The following is a 27,500-nucleotide window of genomic DNA, read 5'->3' on the forward strand; positions in this document are numbered from 1 at the left end:
TTTGCTGTGTTTTGGGGTGTTTTGGTGTGTTTTGGGGTGTTTTGTGGTGTTTTGGTGTGTTTTTGTGTGTTTTGCTGTGTTTTGGGGTGTTTTGCTGTGTTTTTGTGTTTTTGTGTGTTTTGCTGTGTTTTGCTGTGTTTTGGGGTTTTGCTGTGTTTTGCTGTGTTTTGGGGTGTTTTGGTGTGTTTTTGCTGTGTTTTGGGGTGTTTTGCTGTGTTTTGCTGTGTTTTGGGGTGTTTTGCTGTGTTTTGCTGTGTTTTGTGGTGTTTTGCTGTTTTGGGGTGTTTTGCTGTTTTGGTGTGTTTTGCTGTGTTTGCTGTGTTTTGGGGTGTTTTGGTGTTTTGGGGTGTTTTTCTGTGTTTTGCCGTGTTTTGGGGTGTTTTGCTGTGTTTTGCTGTTTTGGGGTGTTTTGCTGTTTTGTTTTTTTGGGGTGTTTTGCTGTGTTTTGGGGTGTTTTGATGTGTTTTGCTGCTTTGGAGTGTTTTGCTGTGTTTTGGGGTGTTTTGCTGTGTTTTGCTGTGTTTTGGGGTGTTTTGCTGTGTTTTGCTGTGTTTTGGGGTGTTTTGCTGTGTTTTGCTGTGTTTTGGGGTGTTTTGCTGTGTTTTGCTGTTTTGGGGTGTTTTGCTGTGTTTTGGGGTGTTTTGATGTGTTTTGCTGTTTTGGAGTGTTTTGCTGTGTTTTGGGGTGTTTTGCTGTGTTTTGCTGTGTTTTGGGGTGTTTTGCTGTGTTTTGCTGTTTTGGGGTGTTTTGTTGTTTTGCTGTTTTGGGGTGTTTTGCTGTGTTTTGCTGTTTTGGGGTATTTTGCTGTGTTTTGGGGTGTTTTGGGTTTGTATTGGGGTGTTTTAATGTGTTTTGGGGTGTTTTGCTGTGTTTTATGGTGTGTTACTGTTTTGGGGTATTTTGCTGTTTTGATGTTTTGGAATGTTTTAGGGTGTTTTGCTATGTTTTTTTTTTTTTTGTGTGTTTTGAATGTTTTGGTGTGTTTTGGTGTGTTTTGGGATGTTTCGGGGTTTGAAAGAGTTCTAAGATATAAATTTATTTTTGTATTGTAACCTAATGGGGAGTTTTCATAACGAGTGGTTGTCAGCAGGTGGCAGCACAGACACGAACTCTTCTCTCACATACAAGCAATATCAGATATACCTACAGTGTTATTCTATTTACATGAAGATGCAATGGCCTTATATAATATATTTTTCTACGTAATCCCTTCTAAGTTAGTAACACAAGTAAAATCAAACTCTTTTCATGAACAAATGTATATAAGTTGATTTTCTAGTGAACTGGCATTTAGATTTATTTGGTCATCGTAAGATTTCCAAATGAATACACTCTTGATTGGAAACGTCTTAATCTAGACGACAGTAAACATAAAGGCAACATGTCTGTGACAGTCAAAAGTCCAAAGTACAAAGATCTTCCTAGTTTATGGAAACGGCAATTTTAATAAAAAAAAAAAAAAAAAAAATTGTCAACTGGAGTGTCCTGGCGATAGTAATGGTGTATCTCTAACCAAAACAAACACCTGACTGGGCCGCGCTGCTTGAACTTCAGAAACACGTTGTTGTACAAGAAGGTGAATGTTGGTGCGGTGCCCATCTCCACTACGCCCTAAGCAATGCATTACGGCAGCTGGACACTACAGCACCAGCAGGATCGCCTGAGAGATGTTGGTTTTGCTTCTCGATTACTTTGCCTTGTCGCTCGCTTCGTGAGAGGGATGCTAAAATACCCACAAAAAAAAAAAAAAAAAAAAACTAGAGCCGATGTTAGTGAGTAGGTTGTCATGCTATAAAGTACAGTGTGATTTTTATTTTTTCATTGTCCAAATCAATAGTTTTTATACTTGTAATATGCTTTATTTAAGATAATGCTAGCAGTTTACTCGAAAATCACACACACACACACAAAAAAAAAAAATAAATAAATAAAAAAAAAAAAAAAATGACCACATTCTCTCGATATTAAAAAAAATAAAATAAATAAATAAAAAAAAAAAAAAAAAAAAATGACCACATTCTCTCGATATTATCCACACCGGATATTGAAAAGTCGACACATCATTTCAATAGTACCACGATGATGAATGTTCAATGCATCTTTACGCACCTGCAATTTACTACAACAATATTTTAGCTCTCTTTCCTCCAGTTAGATGAGCACCAACGACATCTAGTGGTTTACTTCAGAAAACTCCCTATTGGAACACACACACACGCACACACACACACACACACACACACACACACACACACACACTCTAGTTTTGTTATCAGTTAGGTTTTGAAGAAGTGACTCAGATAAAGAATTATGATTGAGAGAGAGAGAGAGAGAGAGAGAGAGAGAGAGAGAGAGAGAGAGAGAGAGAGAGAGAGAGAGAGAGAGAGAGAGAGAGACGGGCCAGTGTGATTTGAGACTTAAGTGTGTGTGGTTGCAGTAGTGGTGGTGGTGGTGATAGTTGTAGTAGTATTAGTAGTAGTAGTAGTTGTAGTAGTAGAAGTAGTAGTAGTAGTGGTGGTGATGGTTGTGGTAGAACATTAACTTACGTGATGTGATGTTAGTAGTTGTAGAAATAGTATTAGTAGTAGTAGTTATTATATTCATATAGAAACATTAGTAATAACAGTAGTAGTTGTAGTAGTAGTAGTAGTAGTAGTAATAATAGTAGTAGTAGTAGTAGTAGTAGTAGTAGTAGTAGTAGTAAAGAATTTATATAAGGTGGGAAGAGAGAGAGAGAGAGAGAGAGAGAGAGAGAGAGAGAGAGAGAGAGAGAGAGAGAGAGAGAGAGAGAGAGAGAGAGAGAGAGAGAGACTCACTCAAATAAACTTAATGTGAAAATATGTATGTATGTATGTATGTATGTACGTGTGTGTGTGTGTGTGTGTGTGTGTGTGTGTGTGTGTGTGTGATGCAGAAAGAGAATTGATAAGATAGATAGAGAGAGAGAGAGAGAGAGAGAGAGAGAGAGAGAGAGAGAGAGAGAGAGAGAGAGAGAGAGAGAGAGATTGATAATGTTCTTTTGTACTGAGTCAAGGAGAGAGAGAGAGAGAGAGAGAGAGAGAGAGAGAGAGAGAGAGAGAGAGAGAGAGAGAGAGAGAGAGAGAGAGAGAGAGAGAGAGAGAGAGAGTTGTATTTCAAGACTTGTTGTTTCAGGTGCAGAAAACTTTGCACAGCTGTAGTAGTAGTAGTAGTCATAGTAGTAGTAGTAGTAGTAGTAGTAGTAGTAGTAGTAGTAGTAGTAGTAGTAGTAGTAGTAGTAGTAGTACCAGTAACATTAATAGAAACTGGTATTAGTAGTAGGTAGTAGTAGTAGTAGTAGTAGTAGTAGTAGTAGTAGCAGTAATAGATGTTGTAATAGTAATAACACACACACACACACACACACACACACACACACACACACACACACACACACACACACACACACACACACACACACACACACACACACACACACACACACACACACACACACACACACACACACACACACACACACTTACAAAGGTTGCACAGTAGTTACTTAGATTAACCTTGAGATTTATCAGTGCACACGACACTGATAAAGACACACACACACACACACACACACACACACACACACACACACACACACACATCATTGTTTTTATTTGTCTTGTCCTCCTCGTAGTAGTAGTAGTAGTAGTAGTAGTTGTTGTTGTATAATTGTAGTGGTAGTAGTAGAAGTTTCTAAACATCTTTTAATTCTCTCGGAAAAAAAAGTGATTTACAAAGAAAGGAAAACAAGCAAAAATGAAAGAAAAGATAACATATTAGTAAAGAAGGAATGCAAATGGACTCGCAGATAGACAGACACATCAAACACACAACACAATGTTTCTCGGCTGTTGCTTGAACTTTGGAACCACGAGCTGGAGTAAGTCTCAAGATTAAGATCAAGATTCGTGCTTTATTTTATCACTATCTTTACTACTTCCCTGCATTTACTGTGATCTTAGCTTGAGTGAATTTCAAGATTAAGATCAAGATTCGTGCTTTATTTTATCACTATCTTTACTACTTCCCTACATTTACTATGGTCTTAGCTGGAGTTTCAAGATTAAGATAAAGATTTTTGTTTTATTTCCTATTTTTTTTTTTTTTATTTCCTATCATTATTATTTCCAAGGATTTACTGTGATCTTAGGTTAGCTGGAGTTTCAAGATTAAGATCAAGACTGCTTTATTTCCTGTTATCTTTATTACATCGCTGCATTTACGGTGCTCTTAGCTGAAGTGAGATTCAAGATTAAGATTAAGATTGTTTTATTTCCTGTAATCTTTAATAATTTCGAACATTTAGTAGTCTCTGGTTAGCTGGAGTGAATTTGAAGAGTAAGATCAAGATTTTCCCTTTATTTTCCTTTATTATTATTATTTTTATTATTATTATTATTATTATTATTATTATTCTTTGTTAGTTTCCTTCAAGATTTCTACCTTATTTCCTGTTATTATGTTTGTTTCCTTAATTTATTGTTGACTCGGGTTTGTGTGTATGTGTGTGTGTGTCCAACCTGATATAGAGATAGACAAATACTACTACTACTACTACTACTACTACTACTACTACTACTACTACTACTACTACTACTACTACCCCCTTTATTTTCAGGTCCCGGTACAAGACAGCAGGTCACTCACGCTTGGGATGATACTTCTCAGTCCATGCAGGTGAGAGGGAGAGCGAGTGAGAGTTGGAGGATACGAGAGAGAGAGAGAGAGAGAGAGAGAGAATGTGTGTGTGTGTGTGTGTGTGTGTGTGTGTGTGTGTGTGTCCAAGTTTATCTCAGCTCCTCCCATTGCATCCCAGCCTCTCCCAGTGCATCCCAGCCTCCTGCAGTCAATCCTAGCCTCTCCCTGTCTATCCCAGCCTCTCCCAGTGCATCCCAGCCTCTCCTAGTTCTTCTCAGCCTCTCCCAGTGCATACCAGCCTCTCCCAGTGCATCCCAGCCTCTCCTTAGTGCATCCCAGCCTCTCCCAGTGCATCCCAGCCTCTCCCAGTACATCCCAGCCTCTCCCAGTACATCCCAGCCTCTCCCAGTGCATCCCAGCCTCTCCCAGTGCATCCCAGCCTCTTCTCAGTGCATCCCAGCCTCTCTCAGTGCATCCCAGCCTCTTCCAGTGCATCCCAGCCTTTCCCAGTGCATCCCAGTCTCTCCTAGTCCTTCTCAACCTTTCCCAGTGCATGCCAGCCTCTCTCTTTAGTAATCTTTTCACTTTTTCATTATTATTTATGATTTGTCAAACTCTCTCTCTCTCTCTCTCTCTCTCTCTCTCTCTCTCTCTCTCTCTCTCTCTCTCTCTCTCTCTCTCTCTCTCTCTCTCTCTCTCTCTCTCTCTCTCTCTCACACTCTCTCTCTTTCCCACAGCTGGTGACAGGAGGGGTCACACCTCACCTGGGATTCATCAAGAACTCCCAAAAACACCTGAAAGTAAGTAGTAGTAGTAGTAGTAGTAGTAGTAGTAGTAGTAATGGTGGCAGAGTAATAGTAGTAGTAGTGTTAATGGTGGCAGAGTAGTAGTAGTAGTAGTAGTAGTAGAAAGAACTGATCGTAAAGACTTCCAGCCTAACCTAATGAAACTTACCCTAACCTAATTTAACTTAGTCATCCCCTAACCTAATCTAACCTAACCTAACCTAACCAAACCTAACCCAAGCAAACCTAACCTAACCTAACCTAACCTAACCTAACCTAACCAAACCTAACCCAACCTAACCTAACCTAACCCAACCAAACCTAACCTAACCTAACCTAACCTAACCTAACCTAACCAAACCTAACCTAAACCTTACCTAACCTAACCTAACCTAACCTAACCTAACCAGACCAAACCTAACCTAACCTAACCTAACCTAACCTAACCTAACCAAACCAAACCTAACCTAACCTAACCTAACCTAACCTAACCCAACCTAACCTAACCTAACCCAAGCAAACCTAACCTAACCTAACCTAACCTGACCTAACCTAACCTAACCAAACCTAACCTAACCTAACCCTAACCTAACCTTAACCTAACCAGACCTAACCTAACCTAACCTAACCAAACTCAACCTAACCTAACCTAACCCAGGCCTAACCCTGGCCTGACCTGGCCCAGGCCAGGCCTGGCCTGGCCTGGCCTGGCCTGGCCTGGCCTGGCCCCGGCCAGGCCTGGCCTGGCCTGGCCTGGCCTGGCCTGGCCCGGCCAGGCCTGGCCTGGCCTGGCCTGGCCTGGCCTGGCCTGGCCTTGGCCTGGCCAGGCCTGGCCTGGCCTGGCCTGGCCTGGCCTGGCCTGGCGGCCTGGCCCCGGCCAGGCCTGGCCTGGCCTGGCCTGGCCTGGCCTGGCCTGGCCTTGGCCTGGCCTTGGCCTGGCCGGACCAGGCCAGGCCTGGCCTGGCCTGGCCTGGCCTGGCCTGGCCTTGGCCTGGCCAGGCCCTGGCCTGGCCTGGCCTGGCCTGGCCAGGCCCTGGCCTGGCCTGGCCTGGCCTGGCCCAGGCCAGGCCCTGGCCCCGGCCTGGCCTGGCCTGGCCTGGCCTGGCCTGGCCTGGCCCAGGCTGGGCCTGGCCTGGCCTGGCCTGGCCTGGCCTGGCCAGGCCTGGCCAGGCCCTGGCCTGGCCTGGCCCAGAGCAGGCCCTGGCCCAGCCCAGGCCTGGCCTGGCCTGGCCTTGGCCTGGCCGGACCAGGCCAGGCCTGGCCTGGCCTGGCCTGGCCAGGCCCTGGCCTGGCCTGGCCTGGCCTGGCCTGGCCAGGCCTGGCCTGGCCTGGCCTGGCCTGGCCTGGCCTGGCCTGGCCCAGCCAGGCCTGGCCTGGCCAGGCCTGGCCAGGCCCTGGCCAGGCCTGGCCTGGCCTGGCCTGGCCTGGCCTGGCTGGCCAGGCTGGCCTGGCCTGGCCTGGCCTGGCCTGGCCAGGCCTGGCCAAACCTAACCTAACCTAACCCAACCAAACCTAACCCAACCAAACCTAACCTAACCTAACCTAACCTTAACCTAACCAGACCAAACCTAACCTAACCTAACCAAACCTAACCTAACCTAACCTAACCAAACCTAACCTAACCTAACCTAACGTAACCTAACCTAACCCTAACCTAACCCTAACCTAACCTAACCTAACCTAACCTTAACCTAACCAGACCAAACCTAACCTAACCTAACCAAACCTAACCTAACCTAACCTAACCAAACCTAACCCTAACCCTAACCTAACCTAACCTAACCTAACCTAATCTAATCTAAGCAAACATTCCAGGTACTCCTCGTATTTAGAAAAGAAGATTCAGTATGTCAAGCGTGGAAGGCTGCAGTCTTCCGCCGGGGGGCACACTCACTCTCTCTCTCGCACCCTGGAGGAGGCTGTGAGGGTGGCGGGTGAGGAGGGGCCGGAGGTGGTGGTGGTGGATGCGCGGCCCTCTCGTGGCCTCAATGCTAAGGCCGTGTGTGGCGCTGTGAGGCACCGGCAGGCTGAGACGGGTCACGCGCCTGTTCTGGTGGCTGTTGTCAAGAAGAGGTGTGTGTTTAGGGTGTTTTGGGGTGTATTGGGGGTGTTTTAGTCTGTTTTATGAGTGTTTTATGAGTGTTTGAGGATATTTGGGATGTTTTGGGGTGTTTTAAAGGTGCTTTCGGGTGTTTTAGGGTGTTTTGTGGTGATTAGGGGTGTTTGGGCGCGTTTGGGTGTGTTTTAGGAATGTTTAAGAGGTGTATTGGGGTGTTTTGTATTGTTTAGGAGTGTTTTAAGGATTTTTTTGAGTGTTTTAGGGATGTTTTTAATGTGTTGTAATGTTTTAGTGGTTGTTAATTTGGTTTTGGACGTTTTGTGGTGTTTTGAGAGAGAAAGAGAGGTGTGTGTGTGTGTGTGTGTGTGTGTGTGTGTGTGTGTGTGTGTGTGTGTGTGTGTGTGTGTGTCTACTTTCTATTTCTTTCACAGTTTTGCAGATCGGGATGGCGCTACAGTGGGGCCCATGCTGAATGCTGGCTTCAACAGGGTGAGTGGTAGTAGTAGTAGTAGTAGTAGTAGTAATAGTAGTAGTAGTAGTAGTAATGAGGTTTTTTTTTTTGTTTTTTTCTTGTCTCTTTCATTTTCTTCTCTCTCCTCCTCCTCCTCCTTTATTTGTTTTGTTCTTCCTCTTCTTGTTTTTCTTGTTCTTGCTTTTTGTTTTTGTTCTTGTTCTTGTTCTTGTTCTTGTTCTTGTTCTTGTTCTCCTCCTTCTCCCCCTCATTTTGCTTCTACTTCTGCTTCCTCCCTTCTTCTCCTTCATCTTTTTCTTTTTCCTATTCGTTTTCTGTTTCTTTTCTCTTCTTCTTCTTCTTCTTCTTCTTCTTCTTTTCTTCTTCTTCTTCTTCTTCTCCTTCTATTCTTCCTCTTATTTTTGTGTTTTACCCCCATATTAGGCACTCAATCCCTTTATAAGGCATCCAATCCCTTTATAAATCACAAAATCCTCTTTAAATCCCTTTCAGAACCACCTAATCCCTTTATAAACCACCCAATATCTTTAAAATCCTCCTCAGAACTATTCAGTCCCCTTATAAACCATCCAATCCCTTTTATAAACCACCCAATTGTCTTTAAATCCCTGTCAGAACCAGCCAATCCCTTTATAAACTGCTCAGTGGTTTATAAGGTGGTTATATCTATTAACAGTGGTGTTCCTCAGGGTTCTGTCCTGTCACCCACTCTCTTCTTATTATTCATCAATGATCTAAACCTTGTTGTCCTATCCACTCCTACGCTGATGATACCACCCTGCACTTTTCCACGTCTTTTCACAGACGTCCAACTCTTCAGGAAGTAAACAGTTCACGCAGGGAAGCCACAGAACGCCTGACTTCTGATCTTTCTAAAATTTGTGATTGGGGCAGAGCAAACTTGGTATTGTTCAATGCCTCAAAAACTCAATTCCTCCATCTATCAACTCAACGCAACCTTCCAGACAACTATCCCCTCTTCTTCAATGACACTCAACTTTCCCCCTCTTCTACACTGAACATCCTCAGTCTGTCCTTTACTTATAATCTGAACTGGAAACTTTACATCTCATCTCTAGCTAAAACAGCTTCTATGAAGTTGAGCGCTCTGAAATGTCTCCACCAGTTTTTCTCACCCCCCCAGCAGCTAACTCTGTATAAGGGCCTTATCCGTCCATGTATGGAGTATGCTTCACATGTCTGGGGATGTTCCACTCATACTGCTCTTCTAGACAGGGTGGAATCAAAAGCTTTTCGTCTTATCAACTCCTCTCCTCTCAGTGACTGTCTTCAGCCTCTCTTTCATTGCTGCAGTGTTGCATCTCTAGCTGTCTTCTACTGCTATTTTCATGCTAACTGCTCCTCTGATCTTGCTAACTGCATGCCTCCCCTCCTCCTGCAGCCTTGCTGCACAACACTTTCTTCTTTCTCTCACCACTATTCTGTCCACCTCTCTAATGCAAGAGTTAACCAGTATTCTCAGTCATTCATCCCTTTCTCTGTAAACTCTGGAACTCCCTGCCTGCTTCTGTATCTCCACCTTCCTGTGACGTGAACTCCTGCAAGAGGGAGGCTTCTGCACACTTAGCCTTCACTTTTTGACTACAGCTTTGGACACTTTTATGGGACTGCCATCTCAGTGGCCTCTTTTTTTTTATTTATTGGATTTTTGTTGCCCTTGACCAGTGTCCCTCCTACATAAAAAAAAAAAAAATCCCTTTAAAATCCCCTTCAGAAGCACTTAATCCCCTTTTAAACCACTCATTCCATTTATACACCACTCAGTCCCTTTATTAAATTCTCTCCCTTTAAAAACCCCTTCAGAAGCACTCAGTCCCCCTATTAAACCACTCAATCCCTTTATAAACCACTCAATCCTTTTTAATCACCCAGTCCTCTTCAGAACCACTCAATGCCCTTATAAGCCACCCAATCCCTTTACAAACCATGCAAATCCTTTTAAAACACCCCTTCTCCACCCACACGCTCTCCTGCAGGTGGTGACAGAGAGCAGCGCGGTTGGCAGTGTGCTGAACGATCTTGTGCAGGTGGAAGTGTGCGATGTTGCGGGCCAGACAAGGCTGCGGGGATGCCAGGCGTTGCTCGGTGCCCTCGACGCCTGCAGAGAGCTGGTACACATCACCGACACGCATCACAACATTATGGTGCGTATTGGGGGTGTCGGTTAGTGATGTTTTGGTTAGGTTAGGCTAATTTTGAGTGTTTTTAGGATAATTTTTGGTGTTTTGGGGTAGTTTTTGTGGGTTTTGGGGTAGTATTGCTGTTTTGGGGTAGTTTTTGTGGGTTTTTGGGGTAGTTTTGCTTTGTTTTGGGGTAGTTTTTGTGGGTTTTGGGGTACTTTTGCTGTTTTGGGGTAGTTTTTTGTGGGTTTTGGGGTAGTTTTGCTTTGTTTTGGGGTAGTTTTTGTGGGTTTTTGGGGTAGTATTGCTGTTTTGGGGTAGTTTTTGTGGGTTTTGGGGGTAGTTTTGCTTTGTTTTGGGGTAGTTTTTGTGGGTTTTGGGGTAGTATTGCTGTTTTGGGGTAGTTTTTGTGGGTTTTGGGGTAGTATTGCTGTTTTGGGGTAGTTTTTGTGGGTTTTGGGGTAGTATTGCTGTTTTGGGGTAGTTTTTGTGGGTTTTGGGGTAGTATTGCTGTTTTGGGGTAGTTTTTGTGGGTTTTTGGGGTAGTATTGCTGTTTTCGGGTAGTTTTTGTGGGTTTTTGGGGTAGTTTTGCTTTGTTTTGGGGTAGTTTTTGTGGGTTTTTGGGGGTAGTATTGCTGTTTTGGGGTAGTTTTTGTGGGTTTTGGGGTAGTATTGCTGTTTTGGGGTAGTTTTTGTGGGTTTTGGGGTAGTATTGCTGTTTTGGGGTAGTTTTTGTGGGTTTTGGGGTAGTATTGCTGTTTTGGGGTAGTTTTTGTGGGTTTTGGGGTAGTATTGCTGTTTTGGGGTAGTTTTTGTGGGTTTTGGGGTAGTATTGCTGTTTTGGGGTAGTTTTTGTGGGTTTTTGGGGTAGTATTGCTGTTTTGGGGTAGTTTTTGTGGGTTTTGGGGTAGTATTGCTGTTTTGGGGTAGTTTTGGGGTAGTTTTGCTTTGTTTTGGGGTAGTTTTTGTGGGTTTTGGGGTAGTATTGCTGTTTTGGGGTAGTTTTTGTGGGTTTTTGGGGTAGTATTGCTGTTTTGGGGTAGTTTTTGTGGGTTTTGGGGTAGTATTGCTGTTTTGGGGTAGTTTTTGTGGGTTTTGGGGTAGTTTTGCTGTTTTGGGGTAGTTTTTGTGGGTTTTGGGTAGTTTTGCTGTTTTGGGGTAGTTTTTGTGGGTTTTGGGGTAGTTTTGCTTTGTTTTGGGGTAGTTTTTGTGGGTTTTGGGGTAGTATTGCTGTTTTGGGGTAGTTTTTGTGGGTTTTGGGGTAGTTTTGCTTTGTTTTGGGGTAGTTTTTGTGGGTTTTGGGGTAGTATTGCTGTTTTGGGGTAGTTTTTGTGGGTTTTGGGGTAGTATTGCTGTTTTGGGGTAGTTTTTGTGGGTTTTGGGGTAGTATTGCTGTTTTGGGGTAGTTTTTGTGGGTTTTGGGGTAGTATTGCTGTTTTGGGGTAGTTTTTGTGGGTTTTGGGGTAGTATTGCTGTTTTGGGGTAGTTTTTGTGGGTTTTGGGGTAGTTTTGCTGTTTTGGGGTAGTTTTTGTGGGTTTTGGGGTAGTATTGCTGTTTTGGGGTAGTTTTTGTGGGTTTTGGGGTAGTTTTGCTTTGTTTTGGGGTAGTTTTTGTGGGTTTTGGGGTAGTATTGCTGTTTTCGGGTAGTTTTTGTGGGTTTTGGGGTAGTATTGCTTTGTTTTGGGGTAGTTTTTGTGGGTTTTGGGGTAGTATTGCTGTTTTCGGGTAGTTTTTGTGGGTTTTGGGGTAGTTTTGGTTTGTTTTGGGGTATTTTAATTTTGTTTGTGAGTTTTGTGTAATTTTGGGAGTTTCTGGATATGTGTAGATGAGTTTTAGGGGTATTTTGGGCAGCTTTGGTATGTTTTGGAGTTTTTTCAGTACAACAACCTCCCTGACCAGCACCTCGGGATTTTTTTTTTTTTTTTAATATATATTGAATTTTTTGTTGCCCTTGGCCTGCTACACCTCCCAAACACCCCGATACACCCTGCTACACCTTCCCAAACCCCCCACAACACCCTTCTACACCCTGGTACACCCACAGTTCATCAACAAGGCCTGTGAAAACATCTTGGGCTATACATTGGAGGAGGTCGCAGAGAGAAACCTTTGGGAACTTCACACCCCAGATGTAAACAAGCAAGATGGCCGCCAGTCTGACCACCACAGGCCCTCTCTGGAGTTCCGACAGCCCCCCCCACAGGCCCTGCACGATGCCACGCCCACTCATAGGCCTATCCAGGACCAGGATAAGCCTATACAGCAGGATAGCAAGGTAGGCTGTGTGTGTGTGTGTGTGTGTGTGTGTGTGTGTGTGTGTGTGTGTGTATGTGTGTGTGTTAATTTTAAGTCTATCCCAGTTGATCACAGTTCATCCCAGCCTCTCCCAGTGCATCCCAGCCTCTCCCAGTGCATCCCAGCCTCTCCCAGTGCATCCCAGCCTCTTCCAGTGCATCCCAGCCTCTCCCAGTGTATCCCAGCCTCTCCCAGTGCATTCCAGCCTCTTCCAGTGCATCCCAGCCTCTCCCAGTGCATCCCAGCCTCTCCCAGTGCATTCCAGCCTCTCCCAGTGCATTCCAGCCTTTCCCAGTGCATCCCAGCCTCTCCCAGTGCATCCCAGCCTCTCCCAGTGCATTCCAGCCTCTCCCAGTGCATTCCAGCCTCTCTCAGTGCATATCAGCCTCTCCCAGTGCATCCCAGCCTCTCCCAGTGCATCCCAGCCTCTCCCAGTGCATTCCAGTCTCTCCCAGTTCACCCCAGCCTCTCCAAACCACCAGAATCCTCTTAAAAACCATCTAGTTCTCTATTAAAACCATCCAAATCTCTTTTAACAGAATCTGATCCTTTTTCCCCATGTCAGGTACCTTTGGAAGCATCTGAGTCAGTCAACTTGAACATGAGGCGTGGCAAAGAGTGGGAGGGCCTGGTCACCTACAGGAGGAGGTCTGGGGGTGCCCTACACCTTCCCTCCAAAGTTATACCTGTAATGGTTCCACTCACCAGGTAAGGTCAGGTCAGGTCAAGGTTAATGTTATGGAAGATAAGCTATTTTAACATAACCTGACCTAACAAAATGCTGTCACACCCTCCCAGACACTGACACACCCTCCCAAACACTGCCACACCCTCCCAGACACTGCCACACCCTCCCAGACACTGCCACACCCTCCCAAACATTGCCACACCCTCCCAGACACTGCCACACCCTCCCAGACACTGCCACACCCTCCCAAATACTGCCACACCCTCCCAGACACTGCCACAGCCTCCCAAACACTGCCACAGCCTCCCAAACACTGCAACACCCTCCCAAGCACAGCCACACCCTCCCAAACACTGCCACACCCTCCCAAGCACAGCCACATCCTCTCAAGCACAGCCACACCCTCCCAAACACTGCCACACCCTCCCAAACACTGCCACACACTCCCAGACACTGCAACACCCTCCCAAACACTGCCACACCCTCCCAAACACTGCCACAGCCTCCCAAACACTGCCACACCCTCCCAAACACTGCCACACCATCCCAGACACTGACACAGCCTCCCAAACACTGCCACACCCTCCCAAACACTGCCACACCCTCCCAAACACTGCCACACACTCCCAGACACTGCAACACCCTCCCAAACACTGCCACACCCTCCCAAACACTGCCACAGCCTCCCAAACACTGCCACACCCTCCCAAACACTGCCACACCATCCCAGACACTGACACAGCCTCCCAAACACTGCCACACCCTCCCAAACACTGCCACACCCTCCCAAACACTGCCACACCCTCCCAAACACTGCCACACCATCCCAGACACTGACACAGCCTCCCAAACACTGCCACAGCCTCCCAAACACTGCCACACCATCCCAGACACTGACACAGCCTCCCAAACACTGCCACACCCTCCCAAACACTGCCACACCCTCCCAAACACTGCCACAGCCTCCCAAACACTGCCACAGCCTCCCAAACACTGCCACACCCTCCCAAACACTGCCACAGCCTCCCAAACACTGCCACACCCTCCCAAACACTGCCACAGCCTCCCAAACACTGCCACACTCTCCCAAACACTGCCACAGCCTCCCAAACACTGCCACACCCTCCCAAACACTGCCACAGCCTCCCAAACACTGCCACACCCTCCCAAACACTGCCACACCATCCCAAACACTGCCACAGCCTCCCAAACACTGCAACACCCTCCCAGACACTGACACAGCCTCCCAAACACTGCCATACCCTCCCAGACACTGCAACACCCTCCCAAACACTGCCACAGCCTCCCAAACACTGCCACAGCTTCCCAAACACTGCCACAGCCTCCTAAACACTGCCACAGCCTCCCAAACACTGGCACATCCTCCTAAACACTGCCACAGCCTCTTAAACACTCCCAAACCTAACCAAACTCACCCCAAGTCTTCCCTAACCTAACCTAACCACACCTGCCCATTGCAGACACCAGCAACACTACATATATGTCAGCGACACACACGCGCTGGATCGTTTGGAGATGTCGGCTGCCAATGTGGACCACTTCCATCCACGAGGGTCAATCAAGTCGCTTCGTAAGGGATCACACGACATCCGGTCCCTTAGCAGTGATGGTAAGGGTGTTTTGGGGTGTTTTGCTGTGTTTTGGGGTGTTTTGAAGTGTGTTTTGGGGTGTTTTGAAGTGTTTTTGGGGTGTTTTGGGCATTTTTTTGAGGTGTTTGGGTGTGTTTTGGTATGTTTTGAGTGTGTGTTTTGGTGTTTTGCTGTGTTGGTGTGTTTTGGAGTGTTTTTGGGGTGTTTCAAGTGTGTTCTGAGGTGTTTTGGTGTGGTTTAAGGTGTTTTTAGGTGTTTTTTAGGGTGTTTTTAGGGTATTCTGGTGTGATTTAGGGAGTTTTGAGTGTTCTGGGATGTTATTGGGGTGTTTTGGTATGGTTTGGGGTCTTCTGACTGTTTTGGGGTGTTTCGGTGTGTTTTGAGTGTGTTTTGGTGTGGTTTGGGATGTTTTGAGTGTGTTTTGGAGTATTTTTGGTGTGTTTTTGGGTATTTTGAGTGTGTTTTGAGTGTTTGGGGTGTATTTTGGGATGTTTGGAGTGTGTTTTGGGTGTGTTTTGAGTGTGTTTGTGTGTTTTTTGGGTGTGTTTTAGGGTGTTTTGAGTGTTTTGAGTGTTTGGGGTGTGTTTTGAGTGATTGGGGTGTTTTGAGTGTGTTTTGGGGTGTTTTGATTGGGGTGTTTTGAGTGTGTTTTGGGGTGTTTTGAGTACTCAGTTTTGAGTGTTTGGGGTGTGTTTTGGGGTGTTTTTTGGTGTGTTTTGGGGTGTTTTTTGTGTTTTGGGGTGTTTTGAGTGTGTTTTGGGGGTGTTTTTGGGGTGTTTTGAGTGTGTTTTGGGGTGTTTTGGGGTGTTTTGAGTGTGTTTTGGAGTGTTTTGAGTGTTTTGGGGTGTTTTGAGTGTGTTTTGGGGTGTTTTGGGGTGTTTTGAGAGTGGTTTGGGGTGTTTTGGAATTTTTTTTGGTTGGGGTGTTGTGTAGGGATATTTGTTGGTGTTTTTTTTTGTTTTTTTTCTGTTCTTTTGTGTTTTATGTTTGTTTTTTGTGTTTTCTTTTTTTGTGTTTTTTGTGTTTTGTGTTTGTTTTTTGTGTTTTTGTGTTTTTGTGTTTGTTTTTTGTGTGTTTTGTGTTTTTGTGTGTTTTTATTTGTTTTTTGTGTTTTTGTGTGTTTTTTGTGTTTTCTTGTGTTTGTTTTTTATGTTTTTGTGTTTTCTTGTTTGTTTTTTGTGTGTTTTTGTGTTTGTTTTGTGTTTTTGTGTGTTTTTTGTGTTTTTGTGTGTTTTTTGTTTTCTTGTGTTTGTTTTTGTGTTTTTATGTTTTCTTGTTTGTTTTTTGTGTTTTTTTGTGTTTGTTTTTTGTGTTTTGTGTTTTGTGTGCTTTCGTTTCTTTAAATTTTTTCGTTCTTATTTTCATTTTTCTCTTTTTCTTTTACGTGTTTTTAAGAAAATTGTTTGTGTTTTGCTTTGTCTGTCTGTGTGTGTGTGTGTGTGTGTGTGTGTGTGTGTGTGTGTGTGTGTGTGTGTGTGTGTGTGTGTGTCAATCTGTCTATCTATGCCTGTCAGTCTGTCTATCTATCTGTCTATCTATCTGTCTGTCTGTCTGTCTGTCTGTCTGTCTGTCTGTCTGTCTGTCTGTCTGTCTGCCTATCTGTCTGTGTGTCTGTCTGTCTGTCTGTCTGTCTGTCTGTCTGTCTGTGTTTGTGTCTGTCTGTCTGTCTGTCTGTCCATCTGTCCGTCCTTATATAATATATGATTAGGTAAGATGAAAGAATATATTAGATTAAGAGAGAGAGAGAGAGAGAGAGAGAGAGAGAGAGAGAGAGAGAGAGAGAGAGAGAGAGAGAGCATTCACCTTCATTCCTATCTAACATCTTCCTCTCCCTCCCTCCCTCCCTTTCCCTCCCCTTCCCTCCCCTTCCCTCTCACTCCCTCTCTCTCTCTCTCTCTCTCTCTCCCTCTCTCTCTCTCTCTCTTCCTTTACCTCATCCCTTCCTCCCCCTTCCTCTCCCTCCTTCCACCCTCACTCCTCTGTTCCTCTGTTCCTCATCACCCCTATCTCCTTCCTCTCCCTCCTCCTTCCCTCCCATCCCCCCCCTCCCTCTCCCCCTCCCGCTCTCTCCTCCACCACGTGTAGGTGTAACAGAGGCATGCGAGTCAGTAGTGCAGCACAAGGTCTCGAGCGCCCCAGTAGAGAAGGAGCGGTTTTCCTTCTCCCGCGCCCCTACGGAGAAGAAGGGTAAGAGAGAGAGGGAGAGAGACAGGAGGGGTAGGGGGGGACGCGCCTATATACAGACAAACACAGATGAATGAATGTGTTTTGTTTTGTTTGTTTGTTTGTTTGTTTGTTTGGTGGTTTTTGGAAGGTAAGACAGAGAGAGAGAGAGAGAGAGAGAGAGAGAGAGAGAGAGAGAGAGAGAGAGAGATAGATGACTTGATTTGTTTGTTTCGAAAAAGTAACACACACACACACACACACACAGAGAGAGAGAGAGAGAGAGAGAGAGAGAGAGAGAGAGAGAGAGAGAGAGAGAGAGAGAGCACTGTAAACACACACACACACACACACACGCACACACACACAGAGAGAGAGAGAGAGAGCACTGTAAACACACACACACACACATACACACACACACACACACACACACACACACACACACACACACACACACACATCTAATTCGCTTGTTTGTTTAGAAAATCCAAGGGAAAGCACTGAAAGATTAAAGAAAATAAAAAAAGTGTATTATATCTTATTTCTCTATTTTTTTTATTTTCTTTCTATTGTCTCTCTCTCTCTCTCTCTCTCTCTCTCTCTCTCTCTCTCTCTCTCTCTCTCTCTCTCTCTCTCTCTCTCTCTCTCTCTCTCTCTCTCTCTCTCTCTCTCTCTCTCTCTCTCTCTCTCTCTCTCTCTCTCTCTCTCTCTCTCTCTCTCTCTCTCCTTTCTTCATTTTCTGTGTGTGTGTGTGTGTGTGTGTGTGTGTGTGTGTGTGTGTGTGTGTGTGTGTGTGTGTGTGTGTGTGTTTAAGTAATGACACACAGACGGACAGAAAGACATTTTCTACATCAGCACTTATATATGATAGTATATTATTATTATTATGATTATTATTATTGTTATGATTATTATTATTATTATTATTATTATTATTATTATTATTATTATTGTTTTTTTATTTGTGTAATTATCTTACCTTCTTCTTCTTCTTCTTTATTCTTTTCCTTCTTGACTACTACTACTACTACTACTACTACTACTACTACTACTACTACTACTACTACTACTACTACTACTACTACTACTACTACTACTATTATTATTATTATTATTATTATTATTATTATTATTATTATTATTATTATTATTATTGATTTGTTTTACCTATTTACATATAATTAATTTCTTACTTATTTGTGAAAATCAAAGGAAAACTAATTAACATTTTTACCTTTTTTCCATTTTTTTTTCTGCAGCAAGAGAAGGTAAGGTTAGGTTAAGTTAGGTTAGGTTAGGTTAAGCTAGGTTACGTTTGGTTTGTTAGGTTAGGTTTGCTTTGGCTCAATTAGGTTAGGTTAGGTTAAGTCTGGCTAGGTTTGGTTAGGTAGTTAGGTTAAGTCTGGTTAGGTTAGGTTAGGTCTGGTTAGGTTAGGTTAAGTCTGGCTAGGTTTGGTTTGGTTAGGTTAAGTCTGGTTAGGGTAAGTCTGGTTAAGTTAGGTTAGGTTAGGTTAGGTTGAGTTAGGTTTGGTTTGGTTTGGTTAAGCTAGGTTTGGTCAGGGTTAGGTTAAGTCTGGTTAGGTCAGGTTTAGGTTAGGTTAAGTTTGGTTAGGTTAGGTCAGGGTTAGGTTAGGTTAGGTTAGGTTAAGTTTGGTTAGGTTAGGTCAGGGTTAGGTTAAGTTTAGGTTAGGTCAGGGTTAGGTTAAGTCTGGTTACTAAGGTTAGATTAGGTTAGGTTTGGTTAGGTTTGGCTAGGTTAGATTAGGTTTGGTTAGGTTAGGTCAGGGTTAGGTTAAGTCTAGTTAGTAAGGTTAGGTTAGGTTAGTTGAGGTGAGGTAAGTTTAGGTTAGGTAACTTCAAATATATATTTTTTTTAGGCGAAAGGTTTAATAATTTTATCATTATTATTATTACTATTTTTTTTTCACATACAGTTTTTTGTTTTTCTAGTGTAGGAATTAAAATATAGTTAATTATTATTATTATTATTATTATTATTATTATTATTATTATTATTATTATTATTATTATTGTTTTCATCATCTTCATCATCATCATCATTACATTCATCATTATTACAAATCATCTACAATTATTAATAACCAAAACAACCCCACCCTTTACCCACCAATAAACCCTACACCCAAAAAAAAACCCAAGCGAACCCAAAACACTGCAATCGGCCCTTAGCAACCCCTAACGACCCTTAACCCCCCCAGGGCCCCAGGGAATCATCCGTCGTCAGAGCCTGGTCAAACTGCACTCCCTTACAATTGAAGCTCCCATTACCCGAGTCTTCTCCATCATTTCGGCAGCCCAAGAAAACTCCCCAGCCTACGTGGCCCAGGCGTTAGAGAGGGCCATTGAAATTCTCCGATCGACCGAGCTTTATTCCCCTCAACTCATTTCCTCAGCTGCTGTCGAGACCTCTGTGGCCAGCAGGTCTGTGGCCGCCGACCCTGTGGCCACTGATTTGCTGGGAGGCCTGCTGGCGGTGAGTCTGTGTGTATGTGTGTGTGTTTTGGGGTGTTCTAGGGTAATTTTTTTGTGTGTGTGTTTTTTTAGGGTTTTTTTGGGTGTTTTTAGGGTAATTATGGGGTTTTTAGTGTTTTTGGGTGTTTTTTAGGGTTTTTGGGTGTTTTTAGGGTGATTATGGGGTTTTTAGTGTTTTTTTGGGTGTTTTTAGGGTTTTTGGGTGTTTTTAGGGTAATTATGGGGTTTTTAGTGTTTTTTGGGTGTTTTAGGGTTTTTTTTGGGTGTTTTTTAGGGTAATTATGGGTTTGTTGGGTTTTTGGGTGTTTTTAGGGTATTTTTCGGTATTTTTGGTGTTTTTAGAGTATTTTTGGGGTTTTAGGATTTTTAGGGTATTTTTGGGTATTTTTGGTGTTTTTAGGGTATTTTTAGGGTATTTTGGGTGCTTAGGATTTTTCTGAGTGTTTTTTTGGAGGGAATGTTTTAATTTCAGGGATTTTTTGTATGTTTTTAGGATACTTTTAAGTGTTTTGGGGTGTTTTTTGGGGTTTTAGGGTACTTTTCAGGGTTTGAGAATGTTTTTAAGAATTTTAAGGGCATTTTTTGGTATGTGTGTTTGTATATAAATTATATCTAAGTATTTCTCTCTCTCTCTCTCTCTCTCTCTCTCTCTCTCTCTCTCTCTCTCTCTCTCTCTCTCTCTTAAGGATATAATTTATTTCATTATTAAAATTATTACTTCATTTCCACATGTTAATAATGTTAATACAAATTTTTCTTCCTCCTTTTTTTTATTTATTTATTTATTATTTTTTTTCTCTAATAATTTTTCTTTTTAGGCCTTGCATCTCTTGGGAATTTTGTTTAGTGGTGCGTGTTGTTTGTTTGTTTGTTTTTGTTTGTTTTTGTTTTGTTTCTATTTCCAGTCTTATTTATTTATTTATTTATTTATTTATTTATTTATTCCTTGTTTTTTTGTTTTTTGTTGTTTTGTTTTGTTTTTTCTATCCTTGTTTACAATTTTAGTCTTATTACTGTTATTTATTTATTTATTTATTCTTTCATTCATTATTTTACTTATTTTTTGTTTTGTTGATTTGTTTTTCTATCCTTTTTGTTTGTATTTTCAGTCTTATTACTATTATTTATTTATTTATTCATTCATTGTTTTATTTTATTTTTTTATGTAACTAATATTCCTTAGATTCCTTACTTTTTATTTGTATTATTATTATTATTATTATTATTATTATTATTATTATTATTATTATTTATTTATTTTTTTATTTCTATTCTTATTTATTTATTTTGTGTTGCTGTTATAGATTCCTTTAGTTTTTTTCATATCTTTTGTATTATTTTTCTATTTATTTACAGTAAGTTTGTTTCCTTTAGCTTCCAGTAGAATTATTATTATTATTATTATTATTATTATTATTATTATTATTATAGTTTTGATCTGTATTTCTTAAAGGAATGTTAGTGTTTTCTCTCTCTCTCTCTCTCTCTCTCTCTCTCTCTCTCTCTCTCTCTCTCTCTCTCTCTCTCTCTCTCTCTCTCTCTCTCTCTCTCTGTCTCCTATTTCTTTTTTTTATAATTTTTCATTTATTTCTTTCTATTCTCTCTCTCTCTCTCTCTCTCTCTCTCTCTCTCTCTCTCTCTCTCTCTCTCTCTCTCTCTCTCTCTCTCTCTCTCTCTCTCTCTTTCTCTGTCTGTCTCCTATTTTTTTTTTTATCATTTTTCATTTATTTCCTTCTATTCTCTCTCTCTCTCTCTCTCTCTCTCTCTCTCTCTCTCTCTCTCTCTCTCTCTCTCTCTCTCTCTCTCTCTCTCTCTCTCTCTCTCTCTCTCTCTCAATCATTTAAACCTTTCAAACAAACACCAAATCTCATCTCTCTCTCTTTCTCTTCTCTCTCACTCTCTCTCTGCGTACCTTACCTCACTCTACTCACTCACTTGCTGTACCCCCGCAGCAAGGGCCGAAGCCACTGCTGTCCGTGCGCCGCAGCAGCAACGACACAGTGAAGGCCACACAGCAGCTGCCTCGATCTTCTGTCCCAGCGCTTCACCAACAAGCCTCTTCAGCCATCAGAGAGCTGTTGGCTGAGGACATGTCATGGAGCTTCGATATCTTCAAACTTGAGAGAATATCGGACAAACGGTGCGTGTTTCAGGGTGCGTGCGGGTGTGTGTGGGTGTGGGAAGGGTGTAGCTGGATGTGTTGGGTGTTTGGTGTGTGATGGTGTTTGGAAGGGGGGAAAAAACGCAGAAAATGTTGCGGTGTCTTGGCGGATGTGTGGAGTTTTGGGGAGGAATTGGGTGGTGTGTGTTTTTTTTGGGGGGGTTGTTTTTGGGTGGTTTTCCAGGGTGTGTGTGGGTGTGGGTGGGTGTGGGAAAGGTGTAGCTAGTTGTGTGGGGTGTTTGGTGTATATGTCGGTGTTTGGAAGGTGAAGAAATGCAAAAAATATTGGGTTGTTTTGAATGAAACTAGATATTTTGCTTGGAGATTAGGTGAAATGGTGTTTTTTTAATATTTTGTGTGTGTTTAGGTGCTTTTCCAGGATGCATGTGGCTGTGTGTGGGTGTGGGAAGAGTGTAGCTAGGTGTGTGGGGTGTTTGGTGTGTGTGTCAGTGTTTGGAAAGTGAAAAAGCGTAAAAAAAATGTTGGGTTGTTTTGAATGAAACTAGATATTTTACTTTGAGATCTTGGATGAAACTGGTGTTTTTTTTAGTGTTTGGGTGCTTTTCTAGGGTGCATGTGGATATCTGTGGGTGCAGGAAGGGTGTGGCTAGATGTGTGGGGTGTTTGGTGTGTGTGTCGGCGTTTGGAAGTGGAGAAACACCGAAAAACATTAGTGGCATTTTGGCGACGAAACGTGAACTCAGCTTAAGAAGTTGGCTGAAAAGTGCATTTTTTAGACGTTCGGCTGCTTTTCCGGGAAACGTGTGTGCGTGTGTGTGTGTGTGAAGGGCGTAAGTATTTCTTTAAAGCACTTGTATCCCTTTCAGGCCCTTAGTGTGGCTGGGGATGTCCCTGATGTGCCGATTTGACGTCCCAGACACTTTAAACTGCGACGAGAACACCCTGCAGAACTGGCTTACCTTAATAGAGGCAAACTATCACAGCGACAACACCTACCACAACTCCACACACGCGGCGGACGTGCTGCAGTCCACCGCCTACTTCCTCAGCAAGGAACGGATTAAACAACTGTTGGATCCGCTTGATGTGGCTGCCTGTCTGGTGGCTGCAGTGGTACATGACGTGGATCACCCTGGGAAAAATAGGTGTGTGTGTGTGTGCGTGTGTGTGTGTGTGTGTGTGTGTGTGTGTGTGTGTGTGGAGGTGCTAGGGGTATTTTTAGGGTATCAGGGAGTTTTTTTGGGGTATTTAAGGGCATTTTACGGTATTTTAAGGGTGTTGTAAGGAGTTCTAGGCATTTTTTGGGTGTTTTTAGGGTATTTAAGGGTGTTTTAGGATAGTTTAGGGTGTCTTAAGGGTGTTTTAAGCAGTCTTAGGGATATTTAAGGATAGTTTAGTGTTTCAAGGGTGTTTTGGGAATTTTAGGGTATTTTAGGGGTGTTTAAGGGTGTTTTAGGGTAATTTAGGGATTTTTAAGGGTGTTTTAGGGATTTTTAGGGTGTTAGAGATATTTAAGGGTATTTTAGGTAGTTTTAGGGAGTTTTAGGGATATTTAAGAGTTAGGGTAATTTAGTGTTTTAGGGTGTTTTATTAGGTATTTAAGGGTGTTTTAAGGGTGTATTACTGAGTGCTAGTGGATTCCAGGGTGTTTTTCAGGATTATTTAAGGATGTTTTAGGTGTTTTGATAGTTTAGGGAACTGGCAAGGAGTTTTAAGGGTTTTTAAGGGTGATGTGAGGGTGTGAATGCAGTTTATGGTGTTTTTGAGGTTTTAAGGGTGATTTAGGGTAGTATTTTAGGGTGTGAAGAGAGTTTGTGTGTTTTTGTATAGTTTTAAATTTTTTCTATTTTTTTTATTTATTTATTTATTTGTGTTTTTTTTTGTGTGTGATTTTTAGAGATGTTTTTTAAGGGTCTGTACCGTTTTGCTGTGTTTGAGAGTTTGTAAGGGTGGTTTAGGGTGTTCTGGAGTACTTTTAAGGATTTTTAATGTCTCTCTCTCTCTCTCTCTCTCTCTCTCTCTCTCTCTCTCTCTCTCTCTCTCTCTCTCTCTCTCTCTCTCTCTCTCTCTCTCTCTCTCTCTCTCTCTCTCTCTGCAGCGCCTTCCTGTGTAACACCAATAACGAGCTGGCAGTGCTTTACAACGACCTGAGCGTACTGGAGTCTCACCATGTTGCTGTGTCCTTCAAACACACGCGATCTGATGAACGGGTCAACATCTTCAAGGGTGAGAGGGAGAGGGGGAAGGGAGGTGTGTGTGTGTGTGTGTGTGTGTGTGTGTGTGTGTGTGTTTGGGGGGGGAGAGAGAGAGAGAGAGAGAGAGAGAGAGAGAGAGAGAGAGAGAGAGAGAGAGAGAGAGAGAGAGAGAGAGAGAGAGGTTGGGTTGTGTTTGTGATTGAAATGAGAGAGAGAGAGAGAGAGAGAGAGAGAGAGAGAGAGAGAGAGAGAGAGAGAGAGAGAGAGAGAGAGAGAGAGAGAGAGAGAGAGAGAGAGAGAGTGCACCTTATCTTAGCCTACTACTACTACTACTACTACCACTACTACTACTACTACTACTACTACTACTACTACTACTACTACTACTACTACTATCCTTCTTTATCCTCCTCTTCTCCTCATATTACTACTACTACACACACACACACACACACACACACACACACACACACACACACACACACACACACACACACACACACACACACACACACACCACCACCACCACCACCACCACCACCACCACCACCACCACCACCACCACCACCACCAGCTGAAACTCAGGTGTCTGAGGCAACTGACAGTAGCCCCTTTTCTGTTCCCTCCTACTTTCTCTATCCTCATTTTCGATCCAAAGCTGGATGCTGCGTTTATGTGCGCAATGACTTAACCTGCTCTCGTGCCCACGCTCTTCAATCTTCAGAGTTTTCCACCGTCTGGCTACGACTGCAGAGTCACTCTCATACTAAATTTATCTGTGCTGTATACCTCTCACCTAACTCCTCTGACTATAAGAAATTCTTTGACTACTTAACTTCCAAAGTGGAGCACATTCTGACCCTCTTCCCTTTTGCAGAGATCTCCATTCTTGGAGACTTCAATGTTCACCACCAGCTTTGGCTTTCCTCTCCCTTCACTGACCATCCTGGTGAACTAGCCTACAACTTTGCTATCCTCCATGACCTAGAGCAATTGGTGCAACACCCTACTCGTATTCCTGACCGTCTTGGAGATACGCCCAACATTCTTGACCTTTTCCTGACCTCTAATCCTTCTGCTTATGCTGTCACCCTTTCTTCTCCGTTGGGCTCCTCCGATCACAATCTCATATCTTTATCTTGTCCTATCGCTCCAATCCCTCCTCAGGATCCCCCTAAGCGAAGGTGCCTCTGGTATTTTGCCTCTACTAGTTGGGGGGACCTGAGGAGGTATTTTGCTGATTTTCCTTGGAATGACTACTGCTTCCGTGTCTTTGTGTGCTGAGCGCATAACAGAGGTGATAGTATCTGGCATGGAGGCGTACATTCCTCACTCTTTTTCTCGTCCTAAACCTTCTAAACCTTGGTTTAACACAGCTTGTTCTCGTGCTATACATGATAGAGAGGTGGCCCACAAAAGGTACTTAAGCCTTCCATCACCAGAATCTCATGTACTTTATATTTCTGCCCGGAACCATGCCAAGTCTGTTCTCCAGCTACCCAAAAACTCCTTCATTAACAGAAAATGTCAAAACCTTTCAAGATCTAACTCCCCTCGTGACTTCTGGCATCTAGCCAAAAATATCTCCAATAACTTTGCTTCTTCTTCTTTCCCTCCTCTACTTCAACCAGATGGCACCACTGCTATCACATCTATTTCTAAAGCTGAACTCTTCGCTCAAACCTTTGCTAAAAACTCTACCTTGGACGATTCTGGGCTTGTTCCTCCCTCTCCTCCACCCTCTGACTACTTCATGCCTCGTATTAAAATTCTTCGCAATGATGTTTTCCATGCCCTCGCTGGCCTAAACCCTTGGAAGGCTCATGGACCTGATGGGGTCCCTCCTATTGTTCTCTGAAACTGTGCCTCCGTGCTTGCACCTTGCCTAGTCAAACTCTTTCAGCTCTGTCTGTCAACATCTACCTTTCCTTCTTGCTGGAAGTTTGCCTACATTCAACCTGTTCCTAAAAAGGGTGACCGTTCTAATCCCTCAAACTACCGTCCTATTGCTTTAAATTTCCTGCTTATCTAAAGTTTTTGAATCTATCCTCAACAGGAAGATTCTTAAACATCTATCACTTCACAACCTTCTATCTGATTGCCAGTATGGGTTCCGTCAAGGCCGCTCTACTGGTGATCTTCTGGCTTTCCTTACTGAGTCTTGGTCATCCTCTTTTAGAGATTTTGGTGAAACTTTTGCTGTTGCCTTGGACATATCAAAAGCTTTTGATAGAGTCTGGCACAAAGCTTTCATTTCCAAACTACCCTCCTATGGTTTCTATCCTTCTCTCTGTAACTTCATCTCAAGTTTCCTTTCTGACCGTTCTATTGCTGCTGTGGTAGACGGTCACTGTTCTTCTCCTAAATCTATTAACAGTGGTGTTCCTCAGGGTTCTGTCCTATCACCCACTCTCTTCTTATTATTCATCAATGACCTTCTAAACCAAACTTGTTGTCCTATCCACTCCTACGCTGATGATACCACCCTGCACTTTTCCATGTCTTTTCATAGACGTCCAACCCTTCAGGAGGTAAACATATCACACAGGGAAGCCACAGAACACTTGACTTCTGATCTTTCTAAAATTTGTGATTGGGGCAGAGCAAACTTGGTATTGTTCAATGCCTCAAAAACTCAATTCCTCCATCTCTCAACTCGACACAACCTTCCAGACAACTATCCCCTCTTCTTCAATGACACTCAACTGTCCCCCTCTTCTACACTGAACATCCTCGGTCTGTCCTTTACTTATAATCTGAACTGGAAACTTCACATCTCATCTCTAGCTAAAACAGCTTCTATGAAGTTAGGCGTTCTGAGATGTCTCTGCTAGTTTTTTTTCACCCCCCCAGCTGCTAACTCTGTACAAGGGCCTTATCCGTCCATGTATGGAGTATGCTTCACATGTCTGGGGGGGTTCCACTCATACTGCTCTTCTAGACAGGGTGGAATCAAAAGCTTTTTGTCTCATCAACTCCTCTCCTCTCAGTGACTGTCTTCAGCCTCTCTCTCACCGCTGCAATGTTGCATCTCTAGCTGTCTTCTACCGCTATTTTCATGCTAACTGCTCTTCTGGTCTTGCTAACTGCATGCCTCCCCTCCTTCCGCGGCCTCGCTGCACAACACTTTCTTCTTTCTCTCACCACTATTCTGTCCACCTCTCTAATGCAAGAGTTAACCAGTATTCTCAATCATTCATCCCTTTCTCTGGTAAACTCTGGAACTCCCTGCCTGCTTCTGTATTTCCACCTTCCTATGACTTGAATTCCTTCAAGAGGGAGGTTTCAACACACTTATTCATCAATTTTTGACCACTGCTTTGACCCTTTTGTGGGACTGCCATTTCAGTGGACATTCTTTTTATTGGATTTTTGTTGCCCTTGGCCAGTGTCACTCCTACAGAAAAAAAAAAAACTTCTAACACCCCTCCCCCCACCCCCAGCCCTGGACCGGGACACGTACAAACACCTCCGCAAGAGCATCATCGACATGGTTCTGGCCACAGACATGACCAAGCATTTTGAACACCTCAGTAAGTTTGTTAATATGGCTGGCTCCTCCACTGCTACTGCTGCCGCCGCCGCCGCTGCCCGCCGCCGCTGTCACCGCTGGTGATGATGATGATGATGGGGGTGTGTTTGAGGTAGGTGTTATTTGTTTGTTTGTTTGTTTGTTTACTGTTATTACTACTGCTATTGTTACATAAGTTAGTATATTTTTACCACTACTACTACTACTACTACTACTACTATTACTATTTAAATTTACTATTATTTTATAAGTTTTACTACTAATACCATTATTGTTTAAATATT

At 43.3% G+C, this 27,500-nt stretch overlaps 1 protein-coding gene across 1 annotated transcript in view; it reads left to right on the plus strand.

The window, feature by feature from the left end:
* LOC135096302 (high affinity cAMP-specific and IBMX-insensitive 3',5'-cyclic phosphodiesterase 8B-like) overlaps positions 1–27,500 on the plus strand; it is a 42,084-nt gene that overhangs the window by 8,649 nt on the left and 5,935 nt on the right. The window contains exons 4-17 of the mRNA XM_063997694.1: positions 4,637–4,695; positions 5,394–5,456; positions 7,257–7,514; positions 7,932–7,989; positions 9,970–10,137; positions 12,160–12,390; positions 12,976–13,118; positions 14,580–14,728; positions 16,794–16,895; positions 19,094–19,368; positions 21,320–21,507; positions 22,356–22,634; positions 23,588–23,715; positions 27,128–27,258. Of these exons, the coding sequence (XP_063853764.1) occupies positions 7,966–7,989; positions 9,970–10,137; positions 12,160–12,390; positions 12,976–13,118; positions 14,580–14,728; positions 16,794–16,895; positions 19,094–19,368; positions 21,320–21,507; positions 22,356–22,634; positions 23,588–23,715; positions 27,128–27,258 (1,818 nt within the window). The 5' untranslated portion in view covers positions 4,637–4,695; positions 5,394–5,456; positions 7,257–7,514; positions 7,932–7,965. The remainder of the gene's footprint in view (positions 1–4,636; positions 4,696–5,393; positions 5,457–7,256; positions 7,515–7,931; positions 7,990–9,969; positions 10,138–12,159; positions 12,391–12,975; positions 13,119–14,579; positions 14,729–16,793; positions 16,896–19,093; positions 19,369–21,319; positions 21,508–22,355; positions 22,635–23,587; positions 23,716–27,127; positions 27,259–27,500) is intronic.

This window comes from Scylla paramamosain, unplaced genomic scaffold (assembly GCF_035594125.1).
Source record: "Scylla paramamosain isolate STU-SP2022 unplaced genomic scaffold, ASM3559412v1 Contig3, whole genome shotgun sequence".
Lineage (NCBI taxonomy): Eukaryota > Metazoa > Arthropoda > Malacostraca > Decapoda > Portunidae > Scylla > Scylla paramamosain.